We start from the raw sequence: 27,190 nt of genomic DNA, 5'->3' as shown, positions 1-27,190 counted from the left end.
CGTACCCAGTTGATGGGCTCTCACTTCAGTGAGAGAGAACATTAAAAGGAGACACCTGACATCAACCTCAGTCATCTGCAGTACAGGCACCTGCACATAGACGTGTACACACAGACTGCGTTTTCATGAGAGTCCCTTTGTTATTTTTGGTACGGTGTCTGTCAGTATCACTATAACTAAGTAGACTCAGGTCTTTCTTTGTTGTTTACTCCTAAGCCTGGCTGGATTGAGGGTACACTTTTCAAGTTCGGGCCATAGTACTTTTTATAGAAACATAGAGGATAAGTCTGGGGTTTGTATCTCACCAAATCTTGAACTCAAAGGCGGATTTCTTTATTTTATTGTTTTTTCACTGTGGTCCCAGGGTGGTTGACCTTGAGCCCCACACTGGTTTAGGCAAGCCCTCCACCATTGAACAACATCTCCAGCTACTGTTGACATTTTATTTTGAATCACGGTTTGGCTAAGCTGCCCAGTGACCTTGAATCTGGAATCCTGAGTAGCTACCTTTCTGATACCAAAATGTAGTGACTGCTTAAACTCCAGGCAATTAGATGGTGTCCTGATTGACTTTGTCTGTGACAAGTTAGAAGTTGGTCTTATGCTAAGCAAGGAACAGGAAGCCCTGCTTTAGGAGCCACTTCTCTAGCCAGTCACAGTGATCATCCAAGTTACAGACCACAGAATACACATGGGCCACTGGTCAAGTAGATTAGTATGGGAGAAAGAGAATAGCACACCCTACAGACTGTTACTAAAAAGGCGGGCCTTAAAAGTCCATTGAGTCTGTCCTAGATATGGTGGCACACACCTGTAACTCTGGTCCTCAGGAGACCAGGACCGAGGATCCTGTGTTCAAAAGCAGAAAGTTCCAGTTCAGCCTAGACTAAAAAGACAGACCTTGTCTCCAGTAACAAGCAGAAAGCCTTTGAGATTGCAGAAATTGGTTCAAATGCCTCAGTGCCCAGGGTGCACACATGTGCAGTAATAACCCCAGCACTCTGCGTTTGTTTACGTGTTTGTTCTCTTTGCATTTGCAGGTAAATGTCAGTGATGCACGGTTTCAGGCAATGTACACTTCCCACTTGTTCAATTTGGATCCCTCTGATCCTAATTTCAAGAAAACAAAAGCTATGGAAAAAATTCTGGAGGAGAAAGCACGACATCGAGAACAGAAAGAAGAACGACTCATTCAAGCAGTGGAGAGAGCACAGCAGGACACGGGAAAGCCAGCACAGAAGCAACCCATGGATCCCGCCTTGTCCATGCTGATTAAATCTGTGAAAAACAAAACAGAGCAGTTCCAAGCCAGGAAAAAACAGAGGATCAAATAACTGAGATAGCCTCTGCTATCTCCTCAAGTGTACAGAATTAGCCAGCGTAAAGGATAGTGGGAAAAAAGCCACCTTTCTAGAATATGAAAAATACCCTTTTCTGACCATCGTGAAGTTTCTCTTCATTGGGGCTGGAGAGATGGCTCAACACAAGAATAATGTTGTTCTTGCAGAGGATCTTAGTTTGGTTCCCAGCACCCACATGCAGTTCACAACCATATGTAATTCCATATGTAATTCTTGTGCCTTCTCCTGGCCTCTGTGGGCCACGGTCTCCTTGCCCATAGTGTGTGCATAAACATAATTCCAGGCAAAATATACACACACAGTAAATTTTTAAACTTAGAAAAAATGTTCCCCTTATGTAATTGTTTACCTAACTGTAAATACTTCATGTTTTATACTATGTATTGTCACAGACTTGCCATAATATAATTATATAAACTATAGAATTCTTAAGACTTTTATATTGTATGAAGTTCATTTCCTACAAGTACGGTTACTCTGATTTGGCTCCGTAAGATACTATTTACAGTCTGTGTAAATAGTGTCAGTTTTCTGTGTAAAGAGTAAAAACAAATTGAAAATCTGTATATGTAGTACCTTAGTCTCTGAAGGCAGGAGGCAAATTTGAGAAGCTGGTAAAATAATATATTTTTCTAGTGTAAAGGATGGAAGCTGTGAACCTTTTCTGTGCTTAGTAATTTGCTTGTAGAACTAACTTATAAATAAAAGTGTGAGATGGATTTACTCGTTTGTGTAGCGTTGGTTTGTGTCATTGTACGCACTTAAACCAACTACTCTGAAAAGTATGATTTTAACTCTTTAAGAAGTCAGTTCTGTGGGAAGGCAGTTTTATTCCTCCCGTAATTGGATTTGGAATGTTCATGGACTCTAGTCATTTTCCTATTTGTACCAACAAAAAAAACCTGTCTCTCCTTTAGGTTTATAGAATGTCTTAGAAGGGTGGGTATGCTGATATAAATTTAAGGAAACCCCAATTCTTTTTAAAATTAAAGGGCTGGTTCTACCTGTTCTGAATCTTATGAACTATTAACTGATCACTCACACAGGAAAACTAGATTGCTGCATATAAGTAAAAGGAAGTAAAAGGCAAAGTGGACTGTAGCAATTAGATACAGCACCTTCCAAAAGGAAATACAAATCCTTTAGGTTTGTGTACCGTCATCTTTAGTATAAAAGCCAAAGCTTACCAAGAAAGCATGTTTTTTAAAGGTGCAAAGCTCAATGCAGATGAATCATGACAGTTTTAAACAGTCTGGAAGGGAAAAATAGCACTTCTTAAATTGTTTGCTACAGTGGAGAAAAATAAAGGCTCCAAGCAGGATTGTCTTTGTCAAGAGCACTCTTGTTAGACTGTTCATCCAAATAATGCTGACATATGTCCATGAACCTCCCAACGTTGACCAATCAGTGAGAATGAAGTCAACCAGTGCTTATGTGTATTGACTACAGATAGTTCTGTAACATTCCTTAGTTCATTCTTTTCTTAAGATTTACTTATTTTATGTATGTGAGTACACTGTAGCTGTCTTCAGACACACCAGAATAGGGCATTGGATCCCATTACAGATGGTTGTGAGCCACCATGTGGTTGCTGAGAATTGAACTCAGGACCTCTGGAAGAACAGTCAGTGCTCTTAACCGATGACCCATCTCTCTCATACTTTTTAAGGAAACTTTTCTTAGCTTTAACTCAGATAAAGTAGGGATGAAATTTAATTGGTTTCATTTCTTTTGAGTACTGGAAATAAAACCCAGCCGTGTGCACTAGGGGAGTGGCCTCCCGCTGAGCTACATTCTAAGCATTCTGTTTTGAGATACGGACTTGCTCTGTAATCCTCATCTTCAAACTCAGTCTTCCTCCGCTTCTTTGAGTTCTGAGGTTACAGGCCAGAATCACTCTTCAGAGGAGTTGACGGAGGAAAAGTGAGATGTCTTGGCGTTCAGAGGAACTTGGCCTCTTGTCTTAGGTGGGCTTTAACTCAGGATCAGATGCCAGCCACTCAAGGTCACATAAAACTTTGACCAAGTCAGTGGTTTCTGAGTTCTCACCTGGTGAATTCAAAGAATGAAACTCACAGAACACAGATCTGGGCATTGTGGCACATGCCTTTATAAGGTGGCCCTGAGAAATAGTCAAGGTCCAGCCTCAGCTCCCAAGTCTATGCTGTAACCCTGGTCTGTCTTGGGGTGTGTGTTCAATAAATTATTTTTGCTTAACTGAGGCTGGGGTCTGAGTGATTTCAGTGTTGATTCCTGAACCCCAACATGAACCATGATTGCCACCACCACCCCTTTTTTAGGCCGGGTTTCACATAGTCCAGACTGTAGGACCTTGAGCCTCTGGTCCTCCTACCTCTACCTCCCACTCCTGGAGTTACATGGGTAATTCCAGAGCATGTGGCACTGATAAACTCTGGGCCTCTTGAATAATGGGCAGACTTCCTGCTAACTGAGCTACCTCTCCAGCCCCATTTCTCCTCTTCTGTTACATGGTGGTCAAACTATGTGCAACTTGTATTTTCTGGAATAGGATGCTTAGGAACTGTGAGGTTTCCAGATTTCTGGGTGTGGCCACAAGTCAAGGGAAGTGAAACAAACTGCCCTAGAAAGCAGATGGGACTCCTCTGTGCTTGTGTGCCTGGCATTCTGGTTCCAAACTGTTTCCTGTGTCTCCATCACATCATCACCTTCCTCCCAACATTTATAAAGGAGCAGCTGCCAGCCTCAGGCACATGGGAAAATGAGGACGCGTGTGAGAGAGCCTGTGTTGAGCCTTATGTGTGGGTTCTACATTACTCCGAATTTGCCAAGCTGTGGAGACAAAAATCTCTACATGGTGTCACAGCGCCAAAGCAAACAGCCTAGCTGGGAAGTGTGTGCTAGGAGAGCTGGGAGCGGTGCCTGCTTGGGGCTTATGAAGTGCTTTTCATTCATTTTTGAAATTAAAAAAAAAATTCCCCTTTACGTACTTTTGTCTTGAGTAGATGTCATATTTTTTTCCTGAGGGGAAAAAAAATCTGAACTTAATATCAGTATCTTTTCTCTTGGGCCAATATGAAAGAATGCAGTTGACCATACTGCAAAGAGTTCATCTGAGGGCTGTTGTGACTCATGCCTGTAATCTCCGATCTCAGAAGGCTCAGGCAGGAGGATTGCAATGAGTTCCTTGGTTACAGAGCGAAACCTTGTCTTAAAAAATAGTACATTAAATTTTGAGGGAAATTATCAAATTAAGAAGGAAAGATACTTTTTTATAGGTGACTTTTAAGTTTTATTTTGTGTGATTTAAGACAATCTCTATGTTCCCTTGGCTGGTATTCAATTCTTGGTCTCAAACCATCTTCCCGATTCAGCCTCCCACCCCCAAATATCTATAACCACAGGCATGTGTGACTGCCTGGCTGAAGATGGGTTTACTCCAACAGCAACTCGTTGATCAAGTATAAACTCTGAAAATAATTAGTGATTACATAAGTTCCTCCTTTTGAAGGGATAACCCAGCCTTTACATTCACAATTGTAGGGGGTCTACTGGAAAACTCAAAAAGTATCAGAGACCACACCGGGAATGCACTCCAGATTTCTTTGCATGCCAATGAACCTCTCCATTGCCTTAGCAATGTAGCACATCAAACAATATTAATCTCTTATTGTTATAATAAAATGCCAGAAGCTACGAAAGAAAGAAAGGGGGGGAATGTGTTAATTATCAATATGGAGGCTGAAAATCCAAGATCAGAGGCAGAGGTAGCTCAAGTCTAACATCTCAGTACTTGCAGACAGAGGCATGAGGATCAGCAGTTCAAAGTTAGCCTCAACAATATAGCAAATTCAAGGACAACCTGTGCTACAAGAGAATCTATCTGAAAAATAAAAGGGGAATCCAAGGTTGTCAAGGTTTTACTGTTGTGAACAGACACCATGACCAAGGCAACTCTTATAAAAACAACATTTAGTTGGGACTGGCTTACAGGTTCAGAGATTCAGTCCAGTATCATCAAGGTGGGAACATGGCAGCATCCAGGCAGGCATGGAGCAGTTAGAGCTGAGAGTTCTACATCTTCATCTGAAGGCTGCTAGCAGAATACTGGCTTCCAGGCAGCTAGGATGAGGGTCTTATAACCCACACCCACAGTGACACACCTACTCCAACAGGGCCACACCTTCTAATAGTGCCATTCCCTGAGCCAAGCATATACAGACCAACCCAAAGGTCAAGTGGCCTTGTCCACTGAGCCTCTGAAAGCCCTTTGTCTTGGGTCACAACATGATGGAAAAAAAAAAAAAAAAAGAGAATTGAGCACTTGTAGAACGGGCAGAGTACATGAGGAGGCCTTACTTCCAAGAGAGCTACCTGGGCTCTGCCTGAAGACCAGCCCTAATCTCTTCAGCTGGTGGTGGCTGCACTGACAATTGCCTCCAGCTTTGGCTCCACCCTTTAAGGTCAACAACATCACACTTGAAAACAGCTTTGAGGATGTGACCATCCATAGGACACACACAAACCATGGAAAAACCATACAACCAACTCTAGATGGCTTAAGATAAACAAAATCACCAGAACCAGGCATACCTTTAGTAGTCCCAGAACTTGGGAGTCTGGGGCTGGTGGATTTCTGTGAGTTTCAAGGTCAGGCTGGCCTACATATTAAGTTCCAGTCAGGGCTACATATAGTTAGGTTCTGTCTGAAAAGAAGAAAAAAAGAAAAAGTCATAAGACGTGAGAATGATGGAGTCTTGTAGCCCAGAAGCCCATAAATTATTAGAGGAAAGGACAGGCGCTACCCAGGAAGGACCCCTCATTCAGCCTGCTTTGCTCATCTCATCAACTCCTCAATCCACTGTGGTTAAGTGCTGAGAAAATAACATCACAGTCTCCACTGAGTTCTACGTCCAGTTTCTGTGCTACTAAATGTTTTTCCTTCCATTTTAGATTCAGAAATAATTGGGGTTTTTTTTTGAGACAGGGCTTCTTTATGAAGAGCTAGTTCTGTAGACCAAGCTAGCCTCAACTCACAGAGATCCATCTGCCTCTGTCTCCCAAGTGCTGGGATTAAAGATGGATAGATAGATAGATAGATAGATAGATAGATAGATAGATAGATAGATAGATAGATAGATATCAAGAAAATTTTTGAGGGATGTAAAGAGATTGCTTAGCAGTTAAGAGCCCTTGCTGTTTTTACAGAAGGGTGCTCAGTTCCTAGCACCCAGGAGGTAACACAACCACCCATAAGCACATGAATAGAACACATTCAGACATGCAGGCACGGCACCCAGACATATAAGATAAATGAGTCTAAATGTTTTTAAAGAATAAAATTTGAATTTTGGTGCTACTAAGATAAAACAATATTATACAAGCAAGTCAATATCATTGTACATAATATTCTAAGAACTGAATACATTTTCTCATATTAAATACATATCAGTATTATTTTTAAACAATTTCACTCTGTATTTAATGACAGAAAAAACAATCTGGAAGTTGATCTAAGCATTTAGAACAACTAAGTGTCTAATTTCCCCGATGTCTAAAGAGAGAAGTATAAATGTTAAATCCATTAACAGAGAAACGTTTCTATCATCTGTCTAGACAATGCTTTTCCGTTCAAGATCTTGGGAAATGTAATGGCTTAGGAACATGTCCTAAAGCTTTGTCTGGATGGCAAGCAGTGAAATTCTAACCCAGCGTTTCCAGGGAGGAATTCTGGATCTGATCTAATTCTTCTGCACAACTGCCCCACTTCAGCAGCAAACCCACGCACTTGTGACTAGAAGACCATCTGAGTCAAGGGTGGAAAGGGACTGCCTCTGGAGGCAGAGGAGACAAGATACTCGCTTTCCCTAGGTACCTACCTATTTGGTTTTTGTTTTAGTTTGGATAGCTTCCAAATGTCTTTAAATAAACCAAGATCAAATCAAAAACTGTAAGAAATAATTGTAATCAAGCCCTATTTTCTCAGGAAGTGCAGAGACAACAGCACTGTGCAGCAGGAAGTGAGTAGGTGTGAGTGACAGGAGAGAAGGAGGCAAGCAAATAGGTGGTGACAATGGAAAAGATGACGCCATGAAGCGAGGCAGAACTGGAGTTGCGAAGGTGGTTGCTGTTCTTCCTCGTTGGGAAATGGTGGATTGCACTGTCCATCAGTAGGCCCAGTAATAAATGCAAGCTCCACTGGGTCTACGCCATCTTCCTTTGAGAGAACCTGACCATTGTATGAGTACCTGTGACTCCCAGAGCTGCATCCTAACCCAGGAAGAAGAGCAGAACCTGCAGAGCGGAGACCCACAGTTGACTGGACATGTCCTGCTCTGTTTACTTCTCACCGTTGACCTATCTGCTCATCTCTCTAGTTGGTTGTGGTGGCGGTTCAGCCCTGAGACTGGATGACTCTATGTTGAATCCCAGTTTTACTGTGCTGTGTTTAGCTTTGGCCAGAGATTTATTTCCTTTGGAATCTTAGGGTTGGACAAACATTTGAAGACAGCCAATGGCCCGCCATTATGTTCCCATCCACAGCATAAATCACTAGGATGTACAAGTATGGGATGAAGAGACGAGAGAGAAAGAGAAGCCGGACTGCTTGAGCGCTATAGAGGCAGATCTGGAGATATGAAGGTGGAGAGAAGCAGGCTATCGTGAGTAGCCTAATACGCCTCCTGAGATCATGATGAAGTCCTGTCCTGTGTGCCCCTGAGGACCATGTCTGGTTTCATGAGTATGCAGCAGGAGAGTGTGTCTATGTCCATGTCCCATATTACCATCAAAGGCATGTGGACATCCCTGGTCAAGGCTGTTGCCTGAGACCATGATGATACCCAAGGTATGTACAGAGCTGGCCCCACCCTTCACTGGCCATAGCATGCAGGAGAATGGGCCCTGCTCTTCATCTGACCTGCACAGTAGAGCTGGCCCTAAGGGTAAGCCTGACAGAAGGCTCGAGCACAAGAGAGCTGGTCCTGTCCCTTGTCTGCCACATGGTGGCATGAATGAGGGAGAGGTGCCCTCCCACCACCTAGGTTTTGCTGTCTCTGGCAGGTAGAGAGAGCCAGACCCAGGTTCATGAGGTCAGGAGAGGTGGCCCTGCTGGATGATCTAGCCAGGGCAGTGCTGGAGAACTGGCCTTAGTGATGGGAGTGTGGGAGAGCTGGTGGGTTGACGGCTACATTCAGGCCCAAGATCCAGGATTTTGAGTCGGTCCACCCCAATATCTACTCTGTCTATGAACTGCTGAGCCACATGGAGGGGCTGGTCCTGCCTGGATATCCAAAACTTCTGGATGTATAATGGATTATATATTCTAGCTAGCCCAGATAAAAGACACACAAACCAGATATTTTGTTCATAGACTGTAGCCTACATTGGGTTTTAGAGTTATTCTAACTTGCACCACAGCCTTATGTCCCTTGTTACTTGTTTTTCCAGGCCACATACTCATGATCCATCTCCTCGCATGGTAGCTTCCTCCTCCCCTAATCTCTCCTTTTCCTCTCTATACCTGCTACCTTCAGCCAGATAACTGAAAACCCATCTGCTTCTATCCACTGCCCAATCACAGACTTGAGCTTTTTTATTGACCAATTAAGTTGAAGAACACGGTTACATAGCATTATTTGGTGTATGTGAGGATCTCCTCATCAGGGGCAACCACATCTACAGCGCTGGACATGACGACCCATTCCTGTGAGTCTATCACTTGGAAGACAGGGGCAAGTGGACCTCCATGAGTTATAGCTAACCTGGTCTACGTAGTGATTTCCAGGACAGCCAGGGCTACAAGTGGGATCCTGTCTCAAAAAACAAACAAACAAAAAACAAACAAACAAACAAACAAAAAAACCAAGAACAAACCACATATAAAACTTTCATGTTCTGAGCTATCCCATTAGGTACACTTGCTCTGCTTTAGAAAGTTTAGGTCTCAATGCCTGGCTCCCAATGTCTCGTTCATTCTTTGACTTAGCGTTAGATCTCACTTTAAAAGCAAACTTATTTTTTATAGTGTGGACTCCTATTGGGCTCTTTAGGTCAAAACTTACAGCTGGGAGTTGTCAACACATAGAATAAGAAGTATTATTACCTCCATTAACACTGCTTTGGGGTACTGGAGAATCTGCACTTCCTGTTGGGTTGAATTTTTGCACTTGATGTACAAAATGTACGCTGTGTAAGGGTACATTTTGCAGGATAAACTATTCACTAAATTTCTCTGGAGGCACTGGCATTTTTCCCCATATAAATATTTTTCATTCTGGTTTAAAAAAAAAAACATCAAACTGTTTGAAAGAACCCAAGACACATATTTTTAATAACTTCGAAAAGTAAGTAGGGTAAGCATTTTTCCTTTCATTTCACCAGTGTAGAAACCTGATACTTGGTTTCTGGAAATTATGTAACTTCTCCCAGACCGATAGATTAATAGCTATGGGACATCCTGACACCTCTCACTGTCCACCAAACCACTGTGGAATATCACACCGACATCAAGCATGCAGGGGTCCAGACCATTTCAGCCACCAAGGCTGCTTTGTCACACCCAATGGTAGTTTACAGTATGTTATGATTAAGCCACACCACATGACCCAGTTCAAACCTGCCTGGCTCATGGTGAGAGTGGTAAGCCACCCAGTTATCGTCACATTGATGATGGTTATCTGTCTGGTGAATCATAGCTTATCAATCAGCAAAACACTTGCCAAGTGCCTTTTAGAGAAATATTGCTGAAACTTGACCTTCGATGCCTACCGAAACACACAGGACTATAGAACAGCCGCTTAGTCTGTTTCCCTCCAACCGTTCCTGTCGTTTCTGTTGAGTTACAGTTAAGTTGGTAGCTGCTGTTGAAGCATCTTTTATGACTTGTAAACTAAAGGCAGATTCTAGTTGTCGAATTGCTCACATCATCAGAACAAAGACTTGGCTGGAGAAGAGCCGATGACGCCTGCTCTGCTATGGAGAGCAGAACGGTGGGGCAGGTCCATGCCGGCAGCTTAAACTGTCATTGTCCCCTTGCACAAACTGGGCGTTCCTGAGACAAATCCCACTGTGTTCTGCCATAAATGTAAGCTCCCGGTGGCTTTGCTTCTCTTGCTCTTCTTAGTAGCTCCAAATAACAGAACTCAACTGTCCTTATTAGCTGTAACTGTCCACTTGACATAGCCCGGAGTCATCTTAGAAAGGGGTCTCAACTATATGGCCCTGATGAGACTGCCTTGTGAGATGCCTCTGGCAGATTATTATCTCCATTGTTAATTGATGTGTAAGGAACCAGCCCACTGTGGGCAGCACCATCCCCTGGAGAAGTAGCCTTGGCATAAGAAAGCATGAGCCTGTGAGTGAATGAGCAATCAGTATATCACCATGGTTTCTTCTTCTAGTTCCTGTTTTTAATTCCTGCCTGACACCCCTCAATGATGGACTATAACTTGCAAGCTGAACACAGACTTTTCCTCCCCTAAATTGCTTTGAAATGCTCTATTTACTTTACATGTATTGGTGTTTTGCCTGCACATGTATCTATGCGACATGTACACACAGTACCTATGGAGGCCAGAAAAAGAGCATGAGTGACCCTGGAACTGGTTTTATAGGTGGTTATGGATGGCCTGATATATGCTGGGATCCAAACTCTGATCCAGTGGAGGAGTAGTCAGTGCTCTTAAATGCTGAGCCATCTCCCTCCAGCCTCCTCGGTTGGTTTTAGTCAAGGTGTTTTAATCACAGCAACAGAATGGAAGCTAGGATATCTATCAACTCATGAGAATGTGGAAAATTATTAAGGCACAGAGGAGTCCGGCCCCTGGGAGATGAACTTGGGAATTTATTGATTCCTCCAATGTAATCACTTCCTCTATCAGTAGCTCAAAGTTTCTCCTTGGGAATCTGGTGGTCCAGGAGTTGAGCTAGGGAGCTCTGACTTCAGTTCTGGTCACCTAGTCTCATCCAGCCACCAAAATACCTCCTATTCCTTGCCTGTGGCTACATGACTGTGGCAGAGACAAGTATGTGACCTATATCACAGGATTCAAATATCTTAGAGAAAATTCTGAACTCTTTTCTTTTGTGTGACAGAAAGCCAGCATGAAACTCTGAGGGCTTGGAACAACCATTTTGATCTTGCCAGTGTGGAGAGATGAAAAGAGGTCAGGTCCTTGGGTATCTTCGGGTCACTTAAGTGGAACCCCAAGTCAAAGTCCTCACCTTTAATAACACAAGCAAAGAAAATCTCTCCTCCCCATTTCTTCCTCTTCCTCCCTCTCTTCCTTGTCTTCTCCAAGCATGACTGTTCAGGCATCATTCCTCTAAAATGACTGACAGTTCCTAAATTGACCCTAACTTAAGTGAAAACTCACACTGAATTAGAATTCCTTACTCCTGTGTTGTCTGGAGTCAGGAATGTGATTCTCAACCCACAATAGTCCAAAGAATAAGTGATTAGAAAAACAAAAATGACAGAGTTACAAAATTATCTCCCACCTATCACATCAGCTCCCGGGGTCAGGGAGCCGGAAGGGCTCAGATCCAGTTTGTGTTCTCATTAGCCAGGTAAGCCAAGATCAATACGAACCAGAGCCCTGCTGCTCTTTAAAGATGAGTTATCAGCAGTTATGCTCTCTCCCTATTCTGGTTTTCTCCAGACGCTATGTCCTTTTGAAGAAGTGTGTGCGGCAGAGGATTTAACCAAGCAAGCCAGAGGCAATTCCTAGAAGCCCTTTGAAAAGAAAACACTGACATTCCACTGACCACAAGAGACGAAACATGGATAACAGGAAGCAAATGGTAAGAGTAAAGAGAGAGAGAGAGAGCAGCTGAGGACTTCTGAGCAGATGGGGTGCTAAAAATGACTACCTGTTGACTTAGGAAAGATCTGGTTTTTGAACTTCTAATCCCAAGTGCCTCCCACCCCACTCTTCACTCTGGCTTGCACTAAGCTTCTGGTTCCAGGCTCTGCTATGATTTTCCCATTGTGGTGGTAAGACATGGCTCAGGAATGTTCTATGCTTAGCTGAGCTCATTCCAGTAGTTCAGAAATGTTTCCAATTCTTATTCAAGTTTCCTTGAGAACAGGGGAAACTTGAACTTCAGAGAAGTTTACTTGGTCTTGTTTCAAAGTATTCTTAAGGAGCAGGGTGCTTTCTATAGATCCAAAGACCGCACTTGCAAAGACGTTTCAAAGTTTTTTAATGGTCAGTATTCTTTCAAGTTGACAAAAATTCAATCTAAAATAGTTGGAGCCTAGGGGAATTTACTCTTGGATCTAAGAAGTCTAAGATTGGGTATGCTTCAGCTGTGAATTTAAGCATCAGTGGACATTAAGATTTCATGAGCTCTGGCTTGTAAAATTGCTCTGCAGATAAAAGGGTGTGCTACACCTATGATCTGAGTTTGATTGTCAGTACCCATGTAAAAAGAAACTGGATGTGGTGGGACACATTTGTGATTCCAGCATTCTTAAAGCAAGGAAGGAAGAAAGGAGAGGAAGAAGTCTCGTTCAGCTAGCCTGTGGTATGCTGTGAGACTGAAATAAGAGAGACCTTGCATCAGCCCAGCGGGAAGAGTCAACTTCTGAAGAGTCATCCTCTGACTTCCACATAAATATTGGGTCAAATACACAAATACTCACACAAACACAAGCAAAGCAATATTTCATGAAATCTAATGCATGCATATCCATGTCTGTTGCAATGACACAATAGCCAAATGCTGCAAACAATCCCAGATACGTCAGCATATGAATGACTAAACAAATTTTACCGTGAACAAGTTAAACAGTGAAATATTATATGGCCATAAGAAGAATCACTGGCTCATGACACAAAATGGATAAGCTTTGAGAACATCATGCCAAACTAAATAAGGCATTCAGAGGAGAAATATCTTTATGCACATATGCATACGTATGTGTTCTGATACGCAAGAGTGTGGTGAATGCATGTAGAAACCAAAGGACAACCTTGGATGCCAGCTGCAGGAACTCTGTCCACTTCCTTTGAGGCAGGGTCTCTCATTGGCTTGAAACTCGCCGATGAGGCTGCACACCTTGGCTAGAGGGCTCCTGGGATACTCGCGTTTCTGCCTCACCAGTGATCAGATTCCAAGGGTTCCAGATATCACTATGCCTTACATTTTTACATGGGTGCTGGGGATTGAACTCAGGTCCTCAGGCTTGCAGTGAAGCATGTTAATGATTGAACCACCTTTAAGCCATTGCCAGGACAAATATTGAACAATTTCATTTATTTGAGATTTCCAAAATGGGCAAAAAACAGATTTTGAGAAGGTGAGCAAGTAACAGCTTAATAGCCTTATATTAAAATGATTAGTGTTGTGCTGCATAATTCTCACCTCAATGAAATAAAAGGAAAGGAAAATGAACATGGAAACAGAACAGAGGAAAACACCCAAAGCAAGGGACCAAACAGAAATCTTTAGTCGAAGTCCTTGAAAATATCCCAGGCAGTTATGGCTGTGTTTCCTCCTCCCACGCCCTCTGCCCTGTCTCCCTCTGTTCCTCCCTACTCCATTTCTTCTTTCCTTTCCTTGGAGCGTGTGACTGTGTGTGTGTGTGTGTGTGTGTGTGTGTGTGTGTGTGTGTGTGTCTGTGTCTGTGTCTGTGATTTTTAATTTTTTTAAATTCTCTCATACATTACATCCTGACTGCAGTTTCCCCTCCCTCCATTCCCAGCCCTCTCCATTGTCCCTTCCACCTCCTCCCTCCCCACCACTCCTCCATTTCCATTCAGAAAAGGGCTGGCCTCCCAGAAATATTAACCAAACATGGTTATCAAGTTGCAGTAAGACTAGGCACCTCTCCTCATATTAAGGCTGGGTGACAACGGTTCTCAAAGCAGGTAAAAATGTCAGAAACAGCTCCCTGTTCCCTCTGTTAGGAGTCTCACACAAACAGTAAGCTACCCAGCTATAACACGTATGCACGGGCTGAAGAGGTAGTTCACTGGTTAAGAGCACTGACTGCTCTTCCACAGGTCCTGAGTTCAAATCCCAGCAACCACATGGTGGCTCACAACCATCTGTAATGAGATCTGATGCCCTCTTCTGGTGTGTCTAAAGACAGCTACAGTGTACTTATATATAATAAATAAATAAATCCTTTAAAAAACGGTGTATGCAGAGGGCCTAGGTAGACCCATGCAGGCTCCTTGATTGTCAGTGAGCACCTATGAATCCTTACCTGGGTTCTGGGTATTACACTTGGGTCATCAGGCTTTCGTGGCATGAATCCATCCGATAGCCTTGATTGTTAATATTAATGTTCAGTATGACAGGATCTGGAATCACCTTAGAGATGGACTTCTAGGCCATGAGCCTTGGACATTCTTGCCTATTTTGATGCTGATCAAGAGGGGATGACCCTTCTTAATTGTGGGCAGGACCGTACCCTGTGCAAAGGATCCTGAATAATATGATATTGTGAAGGGGAGCTGGTCAGCATCAGTACTGCTCTCTTCTTGATTACGGACATTATATGAAAGCTGCTTTGAGCTTCCCAGTGTAATGGGATTTACATTGAACTATGAGTGAAAAATAGCTCCTTCCTTCTTTAAGTTGCTTTGGCAGAGGGTTTTATCAAGGCAACAGGAAAAGCATCTATAGGTGGGACCTGTTGTAAGTCAGAGTCTGCCTAAATACAAGTCAAGTGGACTTGGCTCTGGTAAAAATGTCTACCCATATACACAAAAGGAAAACATATTGTCTCATCTAACTGGAATGATCAAGAGTAGGTCTTCAGGCTAAGTGATATCCAGAAACTCAAATCATGGCTGGGGCACTTTAGTCTGGCCATATTCATACATTCATTCCATTAGTGAATACTTGATTCAACAAGCTTAGCCCAAGAAATGGATAATAGGATAAATTTTGACCAGCAGAAATCAAGTGAAAAGGAGATTTACCTACAAACATGTTCCAAGCCGATGTTTTTAAATTTCACAATACTGACAGTTGAGTGCAGTCTTACATGCTACTCCATGAACGAGCCACATCCACAGTATGCATGTAAAATAGATATCAGTAAGAAAACACGTCATGTACCCTGTAGAATTTTACCAATAAATGCCACACACACAGCAATGGATCCATGAGTCATCGACTGGGGAGTGCCCTTCAAATAAAGGCATGAGGAAAGAAAGGGGAGATGACAAGGATTAAATAGAAGATATTACAATGCAAGTCTCATTACAAATTTGGCCAATCAGTGGGGAGATCAGAAACTGGAATGGCTTTTCAGCCTTGTTCTAGTCCCTTCCACAGAGGTAGGATGAACTCTATCATTGGTGAGTCACATATGTGGTATTCCCCTGTGATATTTTGGTCGGTTTTAAATTGCTAAAAGAAAACACCAAGCCTGGGGACTTTTCAAGACCAGCAACTCTAACTGCCTGATGCCTGCATCTTAAACTTTTCCACCTTTTCCCCACCACACCAGGGTTCCAACACATAAACCTTTCCGGTACAAATCATATCCAAACCACAGTGTTGGCTGTCCTCTGACCTCGGATGAGACATCTCCAATAGAGGAAGTCAAGTGACTCAGTAGTAAAGTTTCAGAGCTTCAGGCCTTCATATAACTGCCAAGTTGACATTTCTCTCATTTCAAAGGCTGTGAAGAGATTGAGAGCCAATCATGAGGACATGAGAACGAGAGGATGATGGCTACAGGAAGGCCTCAGAGGGACAGATTAGAGGTACCAAAGATGGTGTTACCCCCTTTGCCCTTTCACCTAGGGCTGGTCATTCTGTAAATAGCTTTCTGACGAGTAGACCCCAGCTCTTCAATAGGTCACTAATGGCTTCTACTCAGCCAACCATCCCTGACTAATGTGTTTCTCGAGTTCCACACACTTGAGTGGATGCTTTCTTTTCCCTTGTACTTTGAGAGTTTCTTTCCCTCCTTTCCATTTTCTTTTATTACAGAGTTCAGTGTTTATGAAAAGTCTTTAGGAATTAGTTCAAGACCAATGTAATTTAAAAACCTCAGAGCCAAAAGACTCCTGAAGAAAATGTTTCAGGCCTTCGAAGCACGATGGCAGCCAGTGCCTTGAACTCTTGAGGTTTTCTGGGCAGGTTAAAACCTGGAACACTGGGATGAGACTTTCTTCCCTCTCTCTCTCTCCTTGTCTGCAGAGTTCCATCAGTCTCTAAAACTTCAATTTATCTTCAAAAATTTAGAGAAAGAAAAAAAAAAAACAAAGAGTAAAAAACCCCACCAGACAAGGAGAGATCACACATGTGTACACCTGGAAGTTCTGTGGGGTTCAGAGCCAAGAGGCTTTGGTTTCTGTTCCTAACTGTGCCACTAGAGTGTTTGGGAGACCTTGATAAGGAATTGACATTTTCTTCGCCTCCTACTATGAAAGGATGAAGTCTGGGTTTGTGTTTTTCGCCCCTGGCCCTCATTTCAAGCTCATATTTTAAAACTGTGAATCAGCGCTTCCCAGAATCCTCTCATACACTTACCCCCAGGATACCAGTTGTGTCCTGCCCCTGTGGGGGAAATTTTGGGCAGCTAGTATGACTGTCTTATGTGTGCTTAAGACAGGGTCTCACATAGTCAAGGCTAGCTTTGAACTCCTGATCCTAACAGTTTTACATCCTGAGTCCTGAGATTCTATCCAAGTGATTTTCTGACTACATAAAAGTAGTAGTTTCAAATGTTATCCCCTTCCCCTCCTCTCTCCCATGCCCCCTCCCCCTGCTTCTATGAAGGTGCTCTCACTCCCATCCACTTACTCCCACCTCAACAGCCTGACATTTCCCTACACAGGGAAAACGAACCTTCACGGGACCAGGGGCTTCTTCTCCTATTGATGCCAAACAATGCCATCCTCTGCTACATATGTGGCTGGAGCCATGGATCCCTCCATGTGTACTCTTTGGTTGGTGGTTTAGTCCTTGGGAAGCCCCCTCAAGGGGGTCCAGTTGGTTGATATTATTGTTCTTCCTATGGGGTTGCAAACCCCTTCAGCTCCTTCAGTCCTTTAACTCCTCCATTGGTGTCCCCTTGTTCAGTTCAATGGTTTGCTGCAAGCATCCTCATCTGTATCAGTAAGGCTCTGGCAGAGCCTCTCAGGAGACATCCATATCAGGCTCCTGTCAGCAAGCACTCCTTGGCATCAGCAATAGTGACTGGGTTTGGTGGCTGCATATTGTTATATGTAATATATAATATATAATTACTAATAGTTATACACTATTGCTTTACATATTATATCTATTAATTGTAATGATTAAATATAATAATACTAAATAATATAAATATAAATATATTACATGTAATATCTATTTTTAACATATAAGCAGAGAGGTTTAGGCTAAAGCCCTTGGTGTAGAGTGTGTTAACCCCAAAGTATACTTTTGATTGATTAGTTGGTTGGTTGGTTGACTGGTTGGTTGATTTGGAGACAGGATTTCACTATGTAGTTCTGACTTGTCTTGAACTAACTAAATAGACCAGGCTGGACTTGAACTCATAGGCATCTGCCTGCCTTTGTCTTCTGAATGGTGAGATTAAAGGTGTGTACCACACACAACCATTGAAAAATACTTCTGCTTAGATGTTTATGCCCCAACTCCAAAGGAAGGGAACATGCCTGTCTTCTTCTCACTGAAGCAGAAATCTGATCTGTTCTGCTTACTGGGGTCCCTGTGACAGCTTCCCAGTTGCTCAGGAACTCTCTTACCTGTAAAGGAAATAAGAATCTGATTTCACATACAACCCGCCCCGCAACGTGCATTTGCTCATAAATAGAGAACTACCTCAGAATTCCAATGAGAAGGACATGGAAGAGAGAAGCTATTCTTTTTCAATGTTTATTTGTTATTGTAGGGCAGGGCATGTAGTGCTCAGAGGGCAATTCTGTGAAGATGGTTCATTCCTTCTACTTTTATGGTTACATGTGTCCTGTGGATTGGACTCAGAACACCAGGCTTTACACAGAAAGCTTTACCCACTTAGCCATTTCAAGAATAGAGACTATTCTTTAAGGACCATTATTAATTATTGATAATCATCAATAATTATCAATTATTTCTCAAATTGATAGTCAACTAAAAGTCCATACTTTTAAATGCATAAAGTTTCCAAAAGTGTTTATTTTTTTTTAAAGCAGGGCAGTGAGGGCACACGCCTTTAATCCTAGTGCTTGGGAGGCAGAGGCAGGAGAATCTCTGTGAGTTGAGACCATGTCACAACTATTGAGAGATTAAGGAAGGAACTCAAGCAGAAACCACCTGCCTAGGGATGACGCTGCCAACAATAGACTGGGCCCTCCCATAGCAGTCCTCAATCAAGGCTATCCCCTAATGGCAAGGTCTTGGTCCAGTTTGATCTGTGCAACTTCTAGCTAAGGGTCTCTAGTCCCACATGACTCTAGGTTGTGTCAAGTCAACTACAAAAGCTTACCAGCTCAGCCATGTAAGTTGTTAACCTTTGAGAAGCCAAGTAAAAGATATAAAGGCACCTTGTACTGGCTTGTCTTATACAAGCTAGAGTCATTACAGAAAGAAATCTCAGTTGAGGAAATACCTCCATGAAATCCAACTATAAGACATTTTCTCGATTAGTGATCAATGGGGAAAGGCCCAGCACATCGTGGGGATGGCATCCCTGGGCATTGGTGGTCCTGGGTTCTGTAAGACTATAGGCTGAGCAAGCCATGTGAAGCAAGTCACTAAAGCAGCACCCCTCCATGGCCTCTGCATCCGCTCCTGCCTTCAGGTTCCTGCCCTGTGTGAGTTCCTGTCCTGGCTTCCTTGGTGACAAACAGTAATGTAGAAGTATAAGCTGAACAAACCCTTTCATCCCTCGCTTGCTTTTTTTGTCACAGTGTTTTGTCACAAGCAATAGAAACTCTAACTAAGACACACATGGGATACTGTTACAGCAGTACTGCTAGAATTTATCTCAAAGTATAACATTTTTAATCTGTACATTTTAACATTTATTTTTAATTATGCCCATATGGGAGAGGCGCATGCACGTGAGTGGGCACTCATGAAGTCCAGAAGTGGGTATTAGATCCCCTGGAACTGGAGTTGTGCTGCCTGACGTAAATGACAGGAAATGGAATCAGACCTTCTGGAAGAGCAGCAAGTGCTCTTAACTAGACCCTAAAATTAAAAAAATAGCTTTAATTTAAAAAATTGGATACATATTTGAAGTGGCTCTATGCTAGAATATTGATTAGAATTTCCCTTGCCATCTTATTTTATGAGTACAGGGAGGATGTGGGTCTCCAAAACTTTCCTGGCAATCCATTTATTTGCAAGATTGAGAGTTCACAGGTCTGTCCTGGAAGACACCAGACTACAGCCAAGTCTATTTCTTCCATGATGTCTTATTAAAGTGTATCTGACCTGGTCTCAGAAGAATGGAAAAAATGTTCTGGTTTGAGAGTAAGACGAATGTCAGTGCAGCAAAATGTAAAAGCAGGCAGTTGTTCAAAGAAGACTTTTGGTCTCAGCTTGGATAGCAAAAGGATTTGACAGGGAAATGCAAAAAAGACTCATCTGAAAGGCTTGTGTTGGCACTCAGGAGTGGACCACAAGCCAGCCTTCAGGCGGGTGAGCCTGGAAAATAGATTTTGTGGAAAAGGATGATTCAGTCACCAATAATAATAATGATAAATCCTGATGACAAGGAACTGGTAATTAGCAAATGGAAAATAAACCCAAGCCACATATGCTAAGTCCTTTAGAAATAAGGTCAGAACACATTCTCTTTAAAAACAAGAACATTTGTAGTAGCTCCTGGCCCTGGACTCCCCGGACTATGTGTGTGTGTGTGACTGTGTGTGTGTGTGTGTGTGTGTGTGTGTGTGTGTGTGCTAGCGTGTGTGATGTGAGGTGTGTGTTCTCTCTTTCAGAGGAAATCTAATTGCTTTCTGCTGAGTTTATGGCGATTACTGTGAAAGGCATCAGAAGAGCACTTCACAACATACTTTATTCTCCAAGGACAAAGCATCACATTAAGTTTTATTTTTCAGAGTCATCAGCTTTGATTCTGATTCATATCCTGCAGTTGGAAAAGGGTAGGACCAAATTCTGGGAAGTAAGCTCCATCAAAAGCATGAATTTGGAAACTTGTTTGGAAGATTCAAATTCTAGAATGAGACCCAGACCGGATTTGAGAACACCGCTCTCCAGACACTTCACGGGAGAAGAGATTAAGTTCTGCATACCATGCGCTCAGATCTAATTGTTCTTTTATTTTATTTTTTGCTTACTTATTATTGATTTTTATACAATATATTTTGATCTCATTTTACCCCTTTCCCAACTCCTCCCAGATCCTTCTCATTCCCCATCTACCCAACTTTAATGCTTTTTTTCTCTCCCTCTCTCTTCCAATACAAATCAAACAGCCAAACAAAAACAAACAAACAAACAAACACAAATAAGAAACAAAACCAGAAATAACAGGTCCTGCTCACCTGGGCAACCTGAAGACAGACTCCTAAGCACCTGCCTTGGGTGCCACTATGATAGGTGAGTGTGTGACAGAGAGATGGGAAAGACAAAGGACGTAGGGAACGAAGGAAGAGAAGGAGAAGCCAAGAGGTTTGTACATGTGGAGAAAGATGGCACTGGAGACTTGGTGGTGATGAAATGCAGATCTGAGGAGGCCATGGTGAGGTCCCAGGGACTGCTACCAAGGGTCATGTCTGGGGTCGTGGTCCTGGGTTCTGTGTCAAGGTCTGTGGCCTGAGTTACAACCAAAGGCCAAGCATATATCCATGATCTATCTGGAACACTACTAGAGACCACATGTGGATCTCTGAGTGCAGTGCTGCTCTCTCTCTCTCTCTCTCTCTCTCTCTCTCCATCTCTCTCCCCCCTCCCTCTCTTCCCCCTCTCTCTCTTTCTCTCTCTCTCCATCTCTCTCCCCCTCCCTCTCTTCCCCCTCTCTCTCTTTCTCTCTCTCTCCGTCTCTCTCTCTCTCTCTCTCTCTCTCTCTCTCTCTCTCTCAGTGTGTGTGTGTGTGTGTGTGTGTGTGTGTGTGTGTGTGTGTGTGTGTGTTGGGGATGACAACAGACTAATCTTCGTGGCCTGTGTTACTACCTGAGGTCATAGAGATATCTGGCCCCATGTTTCTGCTGTAGGCCATATGTGAGTCTGTGTTGATAGGTCTGTGCAGTCAGGGTCTGTGTTGCTATCCCAGGCCCATGTTATCACCAAAGACCATGCAGATATCCCTGGTCTAGACTGCTACCTGAAACACTGTACTGAGCTAGTCCCACCCCTCGCTGGTCACCACTATCAGAAGAGCTGGCCCCATTTCTCTCCTGGGCAGCACAGTAGAGCTGACCCTGATGGGAGACAGCAGAATGGTAAGCCAGTTCTAAGGGCATGAGCACAGGAGAGCTGGCTCACTCCTTATTGGCTGTGGGGTGGCTTGGGTAAAGGAGAGATGCCTCCCACCCCTTCACCAGAGCTAGCCCTGAGATCATGAGAGTGTGAGAGCTAGCCTTGCCCCTCAGCGGACGCAGCACTTGGGAGGGCCATCCCTGCACTTCACCCAACACAGTAGAGCTGACCCTGGTGTGGATGGGTTACCAGTGAGCTGGACCAAGGGAGACCTCACCCTGCCCCTTGCTGACAGCAGCATTGGGTGCGCTACCTTGGGCAGTGCTGGAGAGCTTGCCCTGGTGGACTGACCAACTCAAGTACCACCATGCCAGATCCCGGGTTTTAATTTGGCCCACCCAAAATCTATGCCGCCTATGATCTGTTGGAGTGTGTGAAAAGGCTGCTCCTGCAGAACCAACGCTGCAGGATCTCCATGACACACAGCAACAACAGGACATCTGAGGAGTCCCCATGAGGGTCTGATATTGGAGTATAGCACAAGCCAGAGACCAGATCTACGACTCATTGCCAAGAACATTTGTAAGTAAAGATGTGTGAACAAAAGGGCATACTGTGCGACACACTGTGACATACTACAGCATCCACCACAAGATTTGTTTTTCTTTCTTGTTTCTTTTTTTTTAATTCTATCTTATTTGATTTTTCAGGGAGAGGTTGCAAGGTTACACTATACATGCAAAGGGATGGGAAAATAAGTGGGATTGGCGTGCATAATGTGAAATTCAGAAAAAAAATCAATAAAAAGTTAAATTTTTTTATTTGGAAATAATTTCAAAGGTCATAGAAAATTGCAAGAATAAAAACTGAAAAGCTAGAGCTGAGGAGATGGCTTAGCAATTAGATCACTGAATGCTCTTCCAAAAGTCCGGAGTTCAATTCCCAGCAACCACATGGTGGCTCACAACCATCTGTAATGGGATCTGGTGCCCTCTTCTAGGGTGTCTGAAGACAGACAGCTACAGTACATAAAATAAATAAATAAATAAATAAATAAATAAATAAATAAATCTAAGAAAATTGTGAAAAGTCTAATAGTCTTTTTTCCCCAAAAAATCAAAACAAACAAGCAAAACTTGGGTAAGGGGGAAAAATGCCCAAACAAAGCAAAATAAGACAGAAAGTTCACAAAAGCCTCCATTGAGTTTATTTTGTATAGGTCAGCTGATCCTGAACACGAGGCCTGTTCTGGAATGCTGTTATACCCAGGGACACGCCATTGGAGAAAATTGGTTTTCTCTCTGCCAGTGGTTATCAGTTGCAGATGGTTCCTTGGCTAGGGGTGGAGTCCCATATCCACTTCCTCCTCTAGGTTCTGGGAGCCCATATGGTTTGAACCTGTGCAAGCCTTGTGCACACTGCCACATCTCTGTAAATTCATGTGGCATCACTCACTGTCCAGTTGTGGGCCTCTCTCTAGTTCCCATCTACTTGGAGAACAAGCTTCTCTGACAAGGCTGAGCAAGGCACTGGCCTCTGGATAGACACAGTTTTTCTTCAGCAGTCATGTTATTGCTATGTTCCTTTAGCAGAATAATAAATACCATTAGGCTTTCTCCCAGACCCATGACATTTCTAGTCTCAGGTTCTTGGACATTTCACTGGTGTCAAGTTCAAGAGACATCTCATAAAGTGGACCTTAAATCCAAATGGGGGTATCGGTTGCTTCCATAAACTACTAGAACATTGGTTCTACTAGTGCACCAGAATGTCTCACAGGCAGGCTGATGTAGTAGGTCACCAGGAGGGTTTGTAGCTGGCTGATATTGATGATTACCTTTTTCCTGTGGTAACATGAAGAGAGCTTCCCAGTTGCATCGACAGTAGTCAATAGGCTCCACCGCCATGTTTAATGACATACATAAGTGTTGTCTTCATCAATAGGACCTTACCATCATGTTGTGGAGAACATTCAGTAGCCTGTGATGTTTGAGGAGATTCAGGGGAGACATCTGGCCAATGCTTTAACAAGATGTAACCTATTCCTGGCCCTGACATTTTTCTTGGTGGCATAAGATACCTAACTTGGGCATTGTCTCCCCTGTTGTTTGCTTCTTTGTGTCATGGTCTTTTGTGAGAGACTGGCCTTGAACTCCTTATCCTTCTTCATCTGCCTAGAAAATGGTAAGGATACCGGTATGAATGGTGATACCTGTTATATCTTAATTTGTACATCAGAAGCAAACCATCCTGTCAGAAATAGGCTCTCTTCTGGCTACCTCTTTCTACTGGCAGATGGGTAAGTTCCCTGCAGTTTCTTCACCTCACTCTGCTCACCTCTTCCTTATTTCCTTTTTTTTTGTCCCTTTATTTCCTAGGTCCATATGCACAGCCTTCTGTGCAAAAACAGTTCTCACTTCTTTGAAAATTTAACTATAGGGTTTCACTTGGCCTGATTCTGGAGAGTAGGATATTGGAAACAGAAAATAGTGACTAGCAAGTAAGCATTAAAGTCTTTCGCCTTGCTGGTGAGATAGCTCACCAGATCAAAGTTTGCTGGGCAAGCCTAACCTCCTAAATTTGATTTTGGGAACCCATGGTGGAAAAAGAGAACACAGTCCAAAGATTTGACCTTTGACTTTTGTAAGGGTGTGTATCTAGCTTTGAAATACATGAGCAGGCACACAAGCACACACAAACACACCCACACATAATAAATAAATAAATAAATAAATAAATAAATAAATAAATAAATAAATGTTTTTGTGGGTGCAGCAAATTTTATTGATGGAATTTAAGAGAGAAGGGACAGCTCCCTAGACCCCTCCTGTTATTATGGGGTCTGGGGTGGAATTGTGAGGGAGATGCTCAGTGTTGGGGGCTGAGTTGGGATGGGGACTCCTCAGCAACTGAGGGCCTCTCTCTTGCTCTCAGTATCCTTGCTGGGCTGGGGTAGGTGGTCCACGGTTTCTTACTCCTTGTAAGCCATGTAGGCCATGAGGTCTTCCACCCTGTTGCTGTAGCCATATTCATTGTCATATCAGTAAATGAGCTTTACAAAGTTGTCATTGAGAGCAATGCCAGCCCCAGCATCAAAGGTGGAAGAGTGGGAGTTGCTGTTGAAGTCACGGGAGACAACCCGGTCCTCAGTGTAGCCCAGGATGCCCTTTAATGGGCCCTCAGATACCTGCTTCACCACCTTCTTGTTGTCATCATACTTGGCAGGTTTCTCCAGGTGGCATGTCAGATCCACAACGGATACATTGGGGGTAGGAACACGGAAGGCCATGCCAGTGAGCTTCCCGTTCAGCTCTGGGATGACCTTGCCCACAGCCTTGGCAGTACCAGTGGATACATGGATAATGTTCTGGGCTGCCCCATGGCCATCACACCACAGCTTTCTAGAGGGGCCATCCACAGTCTTCTGAGTGGCACTGATGGCATGGACTGTGGTCATGAGCCCTTCCATGATGCCAAAGTTGTCATGGATGACATTGACCAGGGGGGCTAAGCAGTTGGTGGTGCAGGATGCATTGCTAAAAATCTTGAGCAAGTTGTCATATTTCTCGTGGTTCACACCCATCACAAACATAAGGGCATTGGCCGAAGGGGCAGAGATGACAACCCTCAAGTGGGCCCTGGCCTTCTCCATGGTGTTAAAGATGCCAGTAGACTCCACGACATACTCAGCACCAGCGTCACCCATTCGATATTAGGAGGATCTCTCTCCTGGAAGATGATGATGGCTTCCCGTTGATGATAAGCTTCCCATTCTCAGCCTTGGCTGTGCCATTGAACTTGCCATGGGTAGAGTCATACTGGAACATGTAGACCACGTAGTTGAGGTCAATGAAGGGGTCATTGATGGCAACAATCTCCACTTTGTCAGATCCAGAAAAGGCAGCCCTGGTAACTGGGTGCCCAATACAGCCAAATCCGTTCAAACTGACCTTCACCATCTTGTCTACGGGACGAGGCTGGCACTGCATGCGAAGATGCAGTGATCTCTGGAACAGGGAGGAGAAGAGAGCCACAAATAAAACTTTTTAAAAGTCGTGTGGTAGTGAGATGGTTCAGCAGGTTCAAGTGCATCCTATGGAAGCCTGAGGACCAGAACTGCATCCCAGGTGGAAGGAGAGAACTGACTTCTGGGAATGTGCTCTGACCTCCACACATGCTTCCTGGCACATGTACTGACCCTCACGTACATACAGCACCCACACTTAAAAAATACTTCAGAAAAAGTAATCTTTTTCATTTGAGTTTTTCTGGACTTTCTAACTCCCAACTTCTGCTACTATTCAAGGTTTGGTGGAATCAAAATCATGATCATTTGGGGCTAGAGTGATGACTCAGTGGTTGAGCACTGACTGCTCTTCCATAGGTCCTGCGTTCGATTCCCAGCAACCACAAGGTGGCTACCTTGATCTTTCTTTTACAATCCACAAGATTTGAGAATGATTGGACTATTGTTCTCAAGCTTAGCTGCTTATTACAGTCTTTAGATGTTAACATTTTCCCAGTGTCTCTGAGTAAAATAAGAAGGAACTTCTGGTCTCTAGTTTCGGGAGGGAAGTGACTTGCCACAGGATCCTAGCAGCGACTAGAACCTGAACATGGCTGGGGAGTGGGGGTGGGGGGCGTTGCTCAGTATCTGCTCTCTGCATGGCAAACAAACAAACAACCAACAGGAACAAAGTCAAAGTTCAAAGGTCTGTGCAGGTTTGTGAAGGAAGCTCAGGGCTGAATCTATGGCTAGTCCATGCATTGGGCAGACTTCCTACAGACGGAGTCCAAATCATCAGACTCTAGGGGGCTTCCTGTTCTGCCTACTGATAAGTCAACTTGCACAGGCTAGTCATCTCAGAGGAGGCAATGCCAACTGAGAAAATGCCTCTATCACATTAGGCTATAGGTAAGGTTGTAGGCCGTTTTCTTCCTTCCTTCCTTCCCTCCCTCCTTCCTTCCTTCCCTCCCTCCCTCCCTCCCTCCCTCCCTCCCTCCTTCCTTCCTTCCTTCCTTCCTTCCTTCCTTCCTTCCTTCCTTCCTTCCTTCCTTCCTAAAGGAACTCTGACAAAGTTCTATGTAAGCAAAACTTTCCTGGTTTACTCCTCAACAGTCTGGTTTGGCAGGCCTCTAATAATATCAGAATCACCTGGGTCAATGATAGCCAGTGTGTATACTCTGTAGTATTTTCTGCACTCTGTAGTATTTGTGCCCAATTCAATATTATTAGTGTAGTGATTGATACTAGTTTTAGCCAACATGGTATGGTATCCTGTCTCAGAGTTCCTTAGAGCTGGGCTGTCGTTGGTAAAGATAATCAATTTTACTTTGTCTTGCCTGATCATCTTGAGAATTTGTATTCCAGCATGTACTTTCCATTTTTCATTTTAAAAAATGGAGCCAGGAGCTGATTGACTCCAGAGTCTTTTGTTTTCTTTGCAGTCACCACCTTCCTGCATTATGTCCAGGGCAATCTCCAACCAACATCAGCTGCC

At 43.5% G+C, this 27,190-nt stretch overlaps 1 protein-coding gene and 1 pseudogene across 5 annotated transcripts in view; one reads left to right on the top strand and one right to left on the bottom strand.

Moving 5' to 3' along the window:
* The window catches only part of Esf1 (ESF1 nucleolar pre-rRNA processing protein homolog), a 53,163-nt gene extending 51,079 nt beyond the window's left edge, over window positions 1-2,084 (top strand). For all 5 annotated transcript variants that reach the window (XM_006235106.4, XM_063284287.1, XM_006235105.5 and 2 more), the window contains one exon: window positions 1,041-2,084. In XM_006235106.4, coding sequence (XP_006235168.1) covers window positions 1,041-1,334 — 294 coding nt within the window. In that variant the 3' untranslated portion in view covers window positions 1,335-2,084. The remainder of the gene's footprint in view (window positions 1-1,040) is intronic.
* Window positions 2,085-24,449: 22,365 nt separating this feature from the next.
* Gapdh-ps87 (Glyceraldehyde-3-phosphate dehydrogenase, pseudogene 87) lies at window positions 24,450-25,686 on the bottom strand (annotated as a pseudogene).
* Window positions 25,687-27,190: the final 1,504 nt, after the last annotated feature.

The sequence above is a fragment of the Rattus norvegicus genome, chromosome 3 (genome assembly GCF_036323735.1).
Source record: "Rattus norvegicus strain BN/NHsdMcwi chromosome 3, GRCr8, whole genome shotgun sequence".
Taxonomy (NCBI): Eukaryota; Metazoa; Chordata; class Mammalia; order Rodentia; family Muridae; genus Rattus; species Rattus norvegicus.
Note: the sequence above shows the minus strand (reverse complement) of the source record. Positions and strands in the feature narration are given on the sequence as shown.